This window comes from Pimephales promelas, chromosome 21 (genome assembly GCF_988280905.1).
Source record: "Pimephales promelas chromosome 21, fPimPro1.hap1.1, whole genome shotgun sequence".
NCBI classification, from domain to species: Eukaryota; Metazoa; Chordata; class Actinopteri; order Cypriniformes; family Leuciscidae; genus Pimephales; species Pimephales promelas.
The window spans coordinates 89,455-103,180 of record NC_142789.1 but is presented as its reverse complement, the minus strand read 5'-3'; the positions used below and the strand labels follow the sequence as shown (position 1 = coordinate 103,180).

The 13,726-nt window shown below is 43.4% G+C and overlaps 2 protein-coding genes across 4 annotated transcripts in view; both read left to right on the top strand.

Moving 5' to 3' along the window:
• mettl1 (methyltransferase 1, tRNA methylguanosine) overlaps positions 1-5,096 on the top strand; it is a 25,446-nt gene extending 20,350 nt beyond the window's left edge. Inside the window, exons 6-7 of one of the 3 annotated variants that reach the window (XR_016148664.1) lie at positions 2,649-2,857; positions 4,431-5,096. Coding sequence is in view for 2 of the 3 variants with exons in the window: in XM_089125290.1 (XP_088981416.1) it covers positions 236-355 (120 nt within the window). In the remaining variant the exon portion in view is untranslated. Of the gene's footprint in view, positions 1-235; positions 503-2,648 lie in introns of those variants that run through there. The other 2 variants (XM_089125291.1, XM_089125290.1) reach the window with 2 other exon arrangements.
• Positions 5,006-13,726, top strand: cyp27b1 (cytochrome P450 family 27 subfamily B member 1). Its single transcript, XM_039656210.2, has 9 exons — positions 5,006-5,191; positions 5,844-6,034; positions 7,235-7,431; positions 7,529-7,729; positions 9,894-10,057; positions 10,696-10,862; positions 10,946-11,027; positions 11,126-11,323; positions 12,400-13,726. The coding sequence occupies exons 1-9, from the start codon at positions 5,006-5,008 to the stop codon at positions 12,511-12,513; spliced, it is 1,500 nt and encodes a 499-aa protein (XP_039512144.2). The 3' UTR covers positions 12,514-13,726.

Genomic DNA, 13,726 nt, shown 5'->3' with positions numbered 1-13,726 from the left:
TTTGGCTCGACCTTGACACCCGGGGTTGGGCGTGACCTTTACACCCGGGGTTTGGCTCGACCTTGACACCCGGGGTTTAGCGCAACCTTGACACCCGGGGTTTAGCGCAACCTTGACACCCGGGGTTTAGCGCGACCTTGACACCCGGGGTTTAGTAGTGTGAAAGTTTTTCCAAAACATAAATGATGGTTTGAGCCTCTCCTGTGACTTGATGTTTGGACTGATTGCGTCACAGGCTGATGACATCATCATCGGTCACCTGGGCACGTGCACCGAAGAGGGAAAGAAGGTTCAGAGAAATAGAGGCAAAAACTTTTTAGCAGTTTTCCGCCGAGTGGAAGATCCCAGGATGTGAGGCTCTGAAGTGGCGGAAGAGAAGATCTTTTACAGCAACTGATTCTAAATCCAGCATGTACAATACTTTCTAAATCTGAATTAACATGAACTCATTTTCTGTATATTAAATGTTTATTGTATTAAACACATCTCTGTTTCATGTGTCCATGAGCTCGTCCTTTGATGGTCCTGATTCTGCTAAACACATCTGAAAGCTTCATGTGAGGTTTCTCTAGAGTGTTTAAAGACTATTCAAGTGAATTTAAATTATGCCAGTGATTTCTCAAGTTCATCTTCACTAGCAAAAAGCCAGTCTGTGTTTGAATGCGTTTGGCAAACGTCTGAGCGACTTCTATTGTATACGAGCCATACATCTTTTCTTCTCATCTTTTCGCTCCTGTAGTCAGTCTGAGATAGCAGCCTATCTTTCAGTTTTCCACCGGTCTGAAAACAGCCGGCCAATCAACAAACAGAGAGTGGGCTGAGAGCTGTGGCGTAGACGCTAAGCGCAGTTTTACATTGTAGGTAAGAGAAATCGGAAACCGAAACGCCCACGGAAATGGGAAAAAAGACACAGGATGCAATCCGCTCTGTTATGGAGAACATTCCAGGGTTTTTTTTCAAACTGAAGCAAAATCGATTATAGCCATGTTCACTCCGGTATTTCGCTCGCGTCATCAAGTAATAATAATGATAATAATAATAAATTTTATTTGTGAGAGCACCTTACATTTTAAAAGAAAAACCTCAAAGTGCTACAGGTCTGACCATAAAAACAAAATCTAGACATATTTAAAAATCATAAGATCTGCTAAAAAGAAATGTCTTTAGACCCTTTTTAAAAGTGTCGATGGGCTGTCATGCCCTCAAATAGTCCGGAAGGGCATTCCAAATCCGGGGAGCAGCAGAGCAAAAGGCACGATCACCCATTGTGCAGAGTTTCGTTTTTGGAATTTTGAGGCGGTTTGAGTTTTGTGATCGGAGGGATCATGCTGTAGAAACAGGGGTAAGTAGTTCTTTCAGATAGGGGGGTGCGTTTCCATAGATGCATTGGTGAGTAAGAAGTGAAACCTTGTATTCGATCCGAGCGGAAACGGGAAGCCAGTGAAGAGTGCGGAGGATGGGAGTGATGTGTTCATGCTTTCGAACTCTCATCAGGATCCTAGTAGCGCTGTTCTGAACATACTGCAGCTTTTGCAGACTTTTGTTGGGGATCCCGATGAGAAGAGCGTTGCAGTAATCCAGTCTAGAGGAGACGAAGGCGTGGACCAGTTTCTCAGCATCAGCTAATGTAAGTGTAGAGCGGAGTTTTGCAATGTTTCTGAGATGATGAAAGGAGATCTTACAGAGATTTTTGATATGGACTTCACACCGAGATTGGTAACTGTTGTGGAAAGCGGGATGTCTTGGCCAGAGATAGTTATTCCGGAGAGTGAGGATGACTGAATTTGGTGAGAATTGCTTCAGTTTTGGAACAGTTTATTTGGAGAAAATTCTGTTTCATCCACCCCTTTATCTCCTCGAGACAGGCAGTGAGTGCTGGGGATTGAGATGATGTTGGCGATGCTGCAGTTGGTTGTGGATCGGATTTCATGTACAGTTGTGTGTCGTCGGCGTAGCAGTGAAAAGATACTCCATGGCGGTTGATGACATGTCCGATTGGCAGGATATAAATGATGAAGAGAATGGGGCCAAGCACCGACCCCTAACCCTTTAAAATTAGGGCATTTTGTACATATATCAGGAATATTGCTAGACATATGATTGAGTTTTTCAGGTGTTATATAAACCTTTGTCAACCATTTATACTGTAATAATTTAAGGCCCTTTTCACCTCTTTTTCCAATGATTTCCTCTATTAGAGACAGTTTGGGAATGTACATAATATCTGTAGACCTGGAAGACATAAAACTTTTAAGCTGTGAATGTTTGAAAAAATGTTTTGAAGGAATCTGGTTTTATCACACAATTCTTGAACGTAAGAAGTATTCCATCCATATACAAGTCTTTAATAGTCTGAATACCTTTAGTTTTACAGTTTAAATCCTCCATCCTTATAATCATTATTATTTATTGCTAGACAGTTTCTAAATTGTCTTGATGAATGTGAAGGGGTCATGTTTGCCTTCTTGCTCTTAATTACAACATTTATAGTAAATTGCTATTGCATTAAGCAGAAAATCTTAATTAAATATGTTGATTAAATGTAAACAGGTTTACATAGTTCTCCCAGAAAGACTCGGGAGAATAAATACTGTAACAATAAAGACATTTATCGATAGCCCAGCAAACAATTAAGTTCTTTGGCGTAGGCCCCGTCCATAGCTCGCAATCCGAGGGTCCGGACTCTGCTTTTCCTGCCTGAAGACGAAGGCAGGGGCGCAGCCGACGGTCCCCATGGGAGGTGAAGAAGGGACCGCCCTGGTGGTGGTGGAGAGGATGGAAAGGAAGGAACCATCTTGGAGGTCGTGGGGAGGATGGAGGTCAATGAAAACGTCAGCATCTGCGAACTCAAACATGTGTAAGTACCGGTCTTTTATACCGCAAGTATTAGACGCGATTGGATAGATGAGAAGGTAATTAGTGACGCAACCATTGAGTCTTCCTGGCAGAACTTAACGCTAAAGCTTCCATTTTACTGACACTTATTGGTTATTTATTGGTTCTACTGCCTTAACAAAGACAATCCTTATTAGATGAGGCTAATTTAATAGCATTCAATATAGCCGTGTAATGACGTATAAATAAGGAATATAAAAAAATAGTCTGATAGACTGTTTAATATACAACACATGACTTATTTTGGCATACAAACAACCAATTTGTAACCAAAGACTAGGCTATGTAAAAGTTACTTTTATTAGTAACTTTTGTAAGTTTCAGATTTCAATTCATAGATAGAGGAGGGCCCAAAAAATGCAGTCTGCCTAGTGTAATCCGTTTATTTAATCCGGCTCTGCCTCTTGTCCCTCATGGTGTTCGTAGCAGTGCAGTCAAACACAACGCTCATATCGATGTGGAGAGTGACATCAGTCCGGTCTTCATTGCATCTTGGCTCTCTTAATACAGAAGGCCTTCAGTCGGTCCGCTGTTTCCACTGATGTTCCTGAAGCCGTAATTCAGTTTATGTCACGATGCCTCTGGAAGGAAGGGAAGAGGGGATGTTGTTTGGATCTGTCAGTGCTTTCATTCCTCCTTTTGCATTCAATTACAATTCAAATCTGCATTAAAAAGCTCTAAATGTTCATGCTAGAATCCTTCCATTAAAGTCACAAAAGTCCAGCCGACGGCCGAAACCCAGAGAACCACGTGAGAAGCGCGAGACTCAAACATCCGTCAGTTCTGCCGGAATCTAAACCAATCCTCGGGATTTCTGCACTGATGAGTATCATTCTGCTGACATCATTGCACTGATTGTCCCTGTTCCCACCCTGGGAAACTAGAGGTGCGTTGCATTCGACCGTAAGTGGACTGCGAAGTGGACTTCGCGGGGTATTTTGCCATCTTAAGTGAGATTCCAATTCGAAGGGAAGAAACATGTTCAGAAGGGCACTGCAAACGGCATAGGGAATAAGGGAACATTTATACATCACTTCACAGGAAGTCAGTGCAGTCCACTTCAACTGGAAGTAGGGAGCAGTGAACACTTGTGTAGGGACCCTGTCGAATGGAACGCAGTTTAAAAGTCATATCAGCTCCTGCTCCGTGTCCAGCTTTACATCTAAACTACACACACACACACACACACACACACACACACACACACACGAGCATCAGTCCTGTAGGACACAACTCAAACACTAAAGCAACACAAACGGTCATCTTATATTGGCTTCACTGATCACTGCCTAAACTCTAATTATTATCCAATTGGGTTAGTTTCTTCAATGAACACATGACTTGTTGTCTTGTTGTATTACATGCTGTAGATAAAATTTAGCATATGTGCATTTGTAAACCAATACAGCTGACTTGACTGACATTTACTGATTATCTAGAGTAATCGAGGCTGTTAATGTGGTCAGCAAAACTATTATATATATATTTGTATATATTTTTGAGTTTGATTCCACCAAACATGCTTCTCTATCCAGCCTTTCTATGAAAAAGGATTGCGGTTCAGAAGAGACTCGCACCGGTTCTCAGTACTGTTGATATTAGCTCATTCCGCACACATGGACATCTGCCACATCACTGGAAACAGGTCAGGATCTCATCATAACCTTCATGTATGAATGTGGGAGAAATTAATCTGCTGGAAGCAATAAATCATAATCTCGCTTTATTTTTAAAGCTGTTGTTTGCTCATGGGTCAGTTGCTCCAGTCGGATAAATGATCTGAGAATAGACACACAGTCATGTCTGTGCAGGTTTCTTGATAACCCGTCCTCCGGTTGCATCATGACGCATCAATGTATTGACTGATTTCAGAAGAGTCAAGAGTTTAGGTGCTAATCTTTGAAGAGCTGTGAGAGAAATTTCCGTGTATCACATTATGAAACATCAGTCAGACCACGTCCATTTCCCTGATCAGTGGGCGGGGCTTTCGCGCTCCCTGAACGCCATTGGCTGAGCCCCGGAAAGGTGTGCGCGGAAGGCGGGCGCTCGTACGATATAAACAGAGCACCGTGAGCGCGTGCAAGGTGATGATCCGCGGGCACTGGAGAAGATGCTGCCTCAGACTCTGAAGCTTACCGGCAGGAGCGCGCTCCCTCTGCTCAGGTGGGCTGACGTCATGCGCGCGCCCCCGTCTCAGCAGGTGAAGACACTCGAGCACATGCCCGGACCTTCTTCCGCGGGATTCCTGTGGGATCTGTTGTTCAGACGCGGACTCACTCGCCTCCACCAGATGCAGGTGCGCGGACTGATATTTGATCTAGTAGGATCTTATTCGATTCCTATTTGAGTTGCTTACAATTATTGATACTTATGGTTATTGTGTTCATTTTATTTTAAGGACCCTGCCTTATGTTCATCTGCAGTCCCTAAATTATGAACCGTTCTGTTAAAATAGCAGCAGTTCTGCAGCGACTACATGTAGTGCATATTATCCTAAAAATTTAAATGCAGCTAAATGTTTGCATGTATAAAGACCTTCCAATTTAATGTCATTCCAATTTAAAATATTTATCGAGAAATATTAATACCTGTGAACACGCATGAGTTTTCTCCGCTCTCCAGTAATGCACTTTTAAATGTATTTGTTTAAATGAAATTACCATTGTGTACTTATTTATTTGAATCAAAGTTTTCATCATTTCTAAAGCACATTTGCATTGTTTATATTAATCTAATTTTTATTATTTTAATCCAATTTTAATTTATTTACATTTATTTAAAAATATTTAATTCATAATTTTTTACTTTTTTTCCGTTAACATTTCCGTGTATCCCAAGAACCCTAACCCTAACTTGTTTTTGTTTGTTGTTTTTTTTTAAACCCTAACCCAATCATGTGTGCATTACTGAAACAGTCAGCTCATGAATGATGTGTGTGATGTGTGCAGCTGGAGGGCAGGCGTAAGTACGGGCCGGTGTGGAAGGCCCGTTTCGGACCCATCCTGACGGTTCATGTGGCAGAACCGGATCTGATCGAGCAGGTTCTGCGTCAGGAGGGCCATCAGCCTATGCGATCCGATCTCTCGTCCTGGAAGGATTACCGGCGGCTCCGGGGAGAAGGGTTCGGACTCCTGACAGCGTGAGTACAAGCGCTCCGCAAACATGCTTTCCCAGCGCTTCACTCGCCTGTCCGTCGCAGGCAGCTCTTCCTGAACCACCGCCGCTTTTAAAAACCTTGTTTGCTGGAGTACTCTGGTGCAAGATGTGCTGTATCTCACAGTCTACACGAGGGGATTCATGCGGTAACTGGCAAACTCCAAAACAGACAAACGTCATCATAAAGGAAGTCCATAATTAATGTAAGTGAATTAGATGAAACGCCCTGAGGGAGTCTGAGCAGACAGACGGAAGCGGTTTACTGTTAATCAGGAGTCATGCTGAAGAAGAGTTGAGTTGAATGAGTGGACACGGTCACATCACAACAGTCACGAGACCAGATCTCAGCATCTGCCACCGACTCCTGCTTGCCTTTTGCTGCAGATCCAACACTGCTCCTTATTAATATTAGTGTGTTCAGAGAATCGTCTGATCTCTTAGTAGGTTGAATATTGCAGCCGTTCTCCTAGTAGATTGGGTTCGTCGAGTCAAGTCACCTTTGTTTATATAGTGCTTTTCACAATACAGATTGTATCAAAGCAGCTTCACAATGATAACATGAAAATAATACAACACAGATCAATAATATTGTTGAATATTAAATGTCCCCAACTAAGCAAGCCAAAAGCAAGGCAACAGTGGCAAGGAACCAAAACTCCATCAGGGACTGAATGGAGAAAAAAACCTCAGGTGAACCCAGACTCCGTCGGGGCCAACGCAAGAACAGTGATTACAAAACAAAGTGGATCAAAACATTAAGAAAATTGTCCATTTCCATCTGTTTGGAAGTCAAAGTAATCACGCCGGTTTGGAGACGAGATGTTGAGGATCAGTGTCGATGAGGTCGGCACTGGAGGATGAGTCGGGATGGGTCCAGGCGCAGGTTCACCACAGAGGATCCCTCGGGATAAACAGAGAGACTAATGTTAGCGTAGACGCCATCCTCCTTATGATGTACCAAGTACATCAGGATTTACGGGACGTGTTCCCGCTTCCGGCTGATCTAATCAATGCAGCCTAATTTGAGTTTAGGAAGTCTATAGTGTGTTATGTGTATGCTAGGCCAAAGAGATGTGTTGTTAGTCTAGATCTGAACTGACAGAGTGTGTTTGAAGCATCATCCTTTGGTTGTGGGATGCTTGTGGTCATTGATCCCTCGGTGTGTGTGTGTGTGTGTGTTCAGTGAAGGCGAGGAGTGGCAGAGCGTGCGGCGTCTGCTGGGGAAACACATGTTACGACCCCAATCTGTGGAGGCGTACGACCTCACGCTGAACTCTGTCGTCACGGACCTCGTGGAGAAGCTCAAGCTACGCCAGCGGGAGAACGCTAGCGGCCTCGTGTCCGACGTCTCGGCCGAGTTCTACCGCTTTGGTCTCGAAGGTGAAACACTGACACTCCTGAAGAGCCGGTTACCGGTTTATCAGACACACCAGAGTTCGGTGTATGACTTGCATTGTCTCTCTGCTCTTCCCTGAAGGCATTTCCTCGGTGCTGTTTGAGTCCAGGATCGGCTGCCTCGACCCAGTGGTTCCAGTGGAGACGGAGCGCTTCATCCAGTCCATCAACAGCATGTTCATCATGACTCTCCTCACGATGGCTATGCCTCAGTGGCTCCACCGGCTCCTTCCCAAACCCTGGGAAACCTTCTGCCGCTGCTGGGACGACATGTTCCGGTTCGGTGAGTGTCCGCAAGCGTACAAGAGGGTAAAGCGTTACTGGGTTCAGAATTGGCTCCCTTTAATTAATGAGTATGAAATGGAATAGAAACGGACACACCTTGTAGGAATTGAGATTCAACTTGAAACTTGTGAAGTTCAATGGGTAATGCATATGCATTCTAGGAAATTAAGTGCTCTATAAACCAAGTCTCTTTGGATGAAAGCATCAGCTAAATGAATACATGTCAATAAATAAAGTGACATTTCAAAGATATCTGTCTGTAAAAACCATCAAACATCCAAGACGTTAAAACCTTCAAACAAATATAGTGCATGAAGCATTAAAGCACTGGTGGAAGGGGGGAAATTATTCGTGGAAAAAGTAATATTGGTGTTTCCGCAAAGCATTATTACCCAGCTTTCATCATGACTAACATAGTTAAATCATAGTTCCAACAAACAATCCCAAACCGCATTGCAGAGATGTTCGTTTGGACCTATAGCTATAACCTTACCTGTGGTTAGAAAATACTCTTGAGCAAAACAACAACCTGACATTCAGTACAATGTAATCTATATATAATCTATTTCAATCTCTATATATTAGTGTCAAGAAGAAAGTGTTTTTGAGGAGAAAGCGTGCATACGGGAGTGCATGTAAACATGAACTCTTGTCTTCAGCAGGTTTCTCTTGAGAAACGGCTTTCTGTTAATGCAAATGAGCTTTAATAAGCTGATGTTTGTTCTATTCCAGTGGATTACTGGGCCGAAGTTACACTGTGCTGTAGTAGTTAAGCAATAAGTTTTACAGAGCAGCTTTACAGAGATAACAGGAAAATACAACAAAGTTTATTTCCAGGAGAGAATAGCGTCACAGTCCAGCTTAAGTAAGTTCACTGATGTTAAATTTTGTTGTAAAAGAGTTATTAATTTAGTTCATATATTTAGCCGCTCTGGAGAAACCGTGATGACATCGTCCAGCTCAGTTCAGTTCTCGTAATGGTGTCCGTGCTGGCAGATCAATATTAATGTTGAATATTAAAGTAAATGTTAAATTTAATGTCCCCAAACTTAGCAAGCCGTTTTTTGGCTCATCAATGGCAACAAAGGTGAAAAAAGGCAAAAACGGCGACAGTGGCAAGGAATGCTTAGTTTTTTTGTTGCTTTGAGCATAGTTTAATTGTTGAACATCAATTCAATTTTGACCCTTATATGGGTTTGGGAGCTTTTCTTATTTCCTAGTTCAGGGAACAGACACGATCTCTATGTGATTATATCCAGGTGAAAGAGGCTCTATGTGCTGGGATTTATCTGACGCGACGCCGCTAGCAGACGGTCGGTTTAGCCAGTCTGTCTGCTTCCTGACCTGAGCCCCAGATTGGCATGTTTGAGCTCTAAGACTATGTGCCGTATTACTAGAGAGAAGAGCAGCACCAGCACCAGCACAGGAGGGATGAATAGCATCTCTTTTCATCAGGTCAGGTCTGCCCCAAAAACTTTTCCAATTGTCCTATGTTATTTTGCGGACACCACTTAGACAGCCAGCGATTGATTGAGGACAGTCTAAGACAGTAACTTTCTCATCACTAATTCGAACAGGAAGAGGGTCAAAGCAAATTACAGTGCTTGACATCATACTTGCGAGTTACCTCTTAAATATTAATTTTGCTGATCTCCAACTGGCGAAGTCAAACATCATTAGTGCCAATGTGAATAATAATCTTAGAGAATTTACGGTTAGCATTAGCCGGCACTTTTAAATTGCTGTGATGTCAGGCGCTCTGGCTCCCGGTGATTGTGGTGGCTGGTGTCTCTATTTTCACATTCTTAGTAATCGAATCGCCAATAACTAGGACACAATCAACAGGATTCGACGTGGGTGTTTCACTGAGTGGGGAGAACCGGTTTAATGTTGTAATCGGAACGGAAGAGCTGTGTTGTGTCCTGCGACTACAGCGCCTCACCGTCACCGTGCGGGCTCTACAGCCGAAACCTAACAATGTACAATAGTGACCAAAGCATTTACCAAACTGCCCTAGAACCTGATGTGAACCGTCGTAAAGAGTGCATGCAGGAAATGTCTTGTGGATGTTTTTAATCTGCACTGTGATTCTGGCCGCACTGATGTGGATTGTGTTGTCCTTTATGATGTCTGAGATTTTGAAACTCTTCCTGTCATCACAGCGAAAGGTCACATCGACCAGCGTCTTGAGGAGGAGAAGCAGAAGATGTCTCGAGGAGAGTGTTTAGAGGGACGATACCTGACCTATTATCTGTCTCAGGCCGGAGTGCCGCTGAAGTCTGTGTACAGTAATGTGACCGAGCTGCTCCTCGCTGGCGTCGACACGGTAGGAATGAATTAAATGAAATTTACTTTATTGCACCTGATAGGGAAACTTGTAATGCCAGCAGTTTGCCAAAACCTGATACATAAAAAAAAAATTCACAAAATAGTCATACACATCATACACATAAAAATAACACACTTCACTTATTCACGTTCAACAGTTTAATTGATGCGGGTACAAAAGAGTTTTTGAACCTGTTCCTGTTTCTAACGGGGTGGAGTTTTACTTTAGACAAATCTGTTGAAGTTCATGTCTACCAGTCACATCAGTAGCCTTAATAAAAGCTTTGCAGGCACAAATACGTGATTGACCGGGTTAACCAACCCGTTATACACTTCGCAGGCTTTCTACAATGGCCTTGGTCAAGTTTTCTACAGCGATTTACACAGTACAGATGGCTTTAAAGCAGATTCACTGTAATAAACAGACTTAGTGATGCAAACTTCTTCAAATATGAGACTTGTTCAGTTTTAGCTATCAGCAGCTCTGCAGAAGACAAGAGTCATTATTCAGATCAATGCACTTTAACTCCTACTTTTGCATGATAACTCATACCTTTATATAATATAAGGCTGATATTCTAATAAAGACTGAGGCTGGGTGTCCAAACACATGTTCCTGCCTGATTCCCACTGTAGATCTCCAGCACGCTGTCCTGGTCCCTGTACGAGCTCGCTCGGCATCGGGAGGTCCAGACGGCCCTGCGGGACGAGGTTCTGGGCGTGATGAAGGACCGGACCGTCCCAAACGCAGGCGACGTCGCTGCCATGCCTCTCATGAAGGCCGTGATCAAGGAAATCCTCAGGTAGAAGGCCTTCACTCTTCTGTCTAATACAGTTTACCGTTGATGAGTTCATTATATTAAATTAAGCACTGAAACATTTCCAGGCTCTATCCTGTAATTCCGGCCAATGCGAGGGTCATCCCAGATAAAGATATTAAAGTTGGAGGATATCTCATCCCTAGAAACGTGAGTAAAGCTTTTGTGCTTTAAAGCTTTACATGTGCACTTGGTGAAGCTGGTGTTTACAGGCGTGTGTGTGTGTGTGTGTGTGATCAATCCTTTAGACTCTGATCACTCTCTGCCACTACGCCACGTCCCGTGACCAGAAACACTTCCGAGACCCGGACTCCTTCGTCCCGCAGCGCTGGATGAGTCGCTCTGAGGGAAACCATCCGTTCGCCTCGGTTCCCTTCGGCGTGGGCAAACGCAGCTGCATCGGCCGGCGCATCGCTGAGCTGGAGCTTTACCTGGCGCTTTCCAGGGTATTTATTCTGCAATCAAGCCTGCATGTCTGTCACCGTGTTATTGATCTTATCGAGAACCATTCGCCCATGCTTGCTTTGTTTTAGTTTTTTTTGCCCCTGTAATATTTAATCAGAATATGATCACTGGATCTTCCAGTATGTATCTTGCAGTTGCTTACGTTTTAGTGCACATAAGCTCCACCCCTGCAATACCTAAGCTCCACCCCTGCAATACCTAAGCTCCACCCCTGCAATACTTAAACTCCGCCCCTGCAATACTTAAAGGGGTGGTTCAGGATTTTGGACACCAGGCCTCATTTCTAAGTTAGCCTTAGTGTTATTTATTAGTGGAGACATTCAGTCATTCCAGTTGCATAGTTCGCCAGTGCTAGGCTAGCACGAATCAACGGTAACTGCTAGCCTGCCATTAAAAACAGTCTGTCTCCACTGATAAATTACACTACAGTAAGGCTAATTTGGAAATGAGGCCACCCCTTTAAACTCCGCCCCTGTGACACCTAAGCTCCGCCCCTGCAATACTTAAACTCCACCCTTCTACATCTAAGCTCCGCCCCTGCAATATTTAAACCCCGTCCCTGTGACACCTAAGCTCCGCCCCTGCAATATTTAAACCCCACCCTTTGACATCTAAGCTCCGCCCCTGCAATGTTTAAATTCCGGCCCTGTGACACCTAAGCTCCGCCCCTGCAATATTTAAACCCCACCCTTTGACATCTAAGCTCCGTCCCTGCAATATTTAAATTCCGGCCCTGTGACACCTAAGCTCCGCCCCTGCAATATTTAAACTCCGGCCCTGTGACACCTAAGCTCCGCCCCTGCAATATTTAAACCCCACCCTTTGACATCTAAGCTCCGCCCCTGCCATATTTAAACTCCGGCCCTGTGAGACCTAAGCTCCACCCCTGCAATATTTAAACTCCACCCTTCGACATCTAAGCTCCGCCCCTGCAATATTTAAACTCCGTCCCTGTGACACCTAAGCCCCACCCCCTGCAATACTTAAACTCCGTGACAGACGGTGTGCTCCAGGTTTGTGTGTTTATTTGATTTATGACACATTATTTCTCTCCCAGATTTTAATGCACTTTGATGTGGAGTCGGCAAAAGAGAACGACACAGTCCGTCCGATGACCAGGACTCTTCTGGTTCCAGAGAGACCGATCAACCTGCGTTTCATTGAGCGCTGATCCGGAGGTCAGAGGTCATCAGGACCCGGTGAGACGGAACTGGCCGTCTCTGATGGTGAGATCCAGAGAGCCAGAACGATTCTGTGATGTCCCGAAGAGAAGCAGGCCCGAACCGGCGATGTGTCTGCGACCCGCTGTGCAACGGTGTGGATCTGCGCGACTCAGAGACTGGCCACTGAAGCGCGACCTCGCATTCATCATCCATGCAAACATACGAATGTAAGAAACGCCAAAGACGTCCATTGCTGGATGAAGATGCACAGAAAGGACTTTTGGTTTCTTCCGGACTCGGAAAGTGGAAAGGCACAGGAATCTCGCCAGTATATTTACAGCTGTTCATTTGTAGGTACTTTTATGTAAAACAGCTCACAGATGAGGAGAGTCCATGGAGAGCAGCGTATGGTCAAGTGCAGATTTGGTGCTAATTTACGGTCAGTCTAAGAGCACCACTGTGATCCATCTCTGGCCTTATTCGCTGTGGTCACTTGCTGTCTATTGAGAAGAAACATGTCAGCGCTGGCGGACCCCGCATGTGCTTTATAACCCATATAAAGATATCTTTCACATCTATTGGTGAACTGGCATAACATCAGCCATCCATACATACATATTCAGGAATAATAGACTAAATAATTGCTGATAAACCATATTCAGTGTGATTAATTAATAAATCACTCCATATGTGTTTATTAAATAGGTCTCACTTTATTTTAGGTGTCTTTAACTACAATGTACAAAAAAGGTGTTCTTGTAATTATTCATTTTAAATATTAAATAATATTAATCAACTACATGTACTTTAGGGGTTTGTTTAGGTTTACTTGCATGTATGTAATTATGCATAATTTAATGTTATTACTATAGTGAGTTGTTATTGATGTGGACACTGGTAAGGTTGGGGACGGTTAAGGGTTAAAGGTCGACAGTGTAATTATAGTTTGAATTACAGAAATGAATCACAGCTGTAATTACATGCAGGTATTTTTAAAAATAATTACACCATAAAACATTCGGTGCATTTTACCAAATGGTTAATTGACATGTTAGTACATACTAGTTAGAGACACTTGATGTAAATGACACACCATTCGTTAATTTAACATTTTCTTTCAAGTAAATTTCAATGGAAACTGCATTTACTGTTTTCTTAAAAAGAATTAATGTTTCTAGTTATAAAGTGTCTGCTTTTGATAAAAACTATAAGTAAAACTTG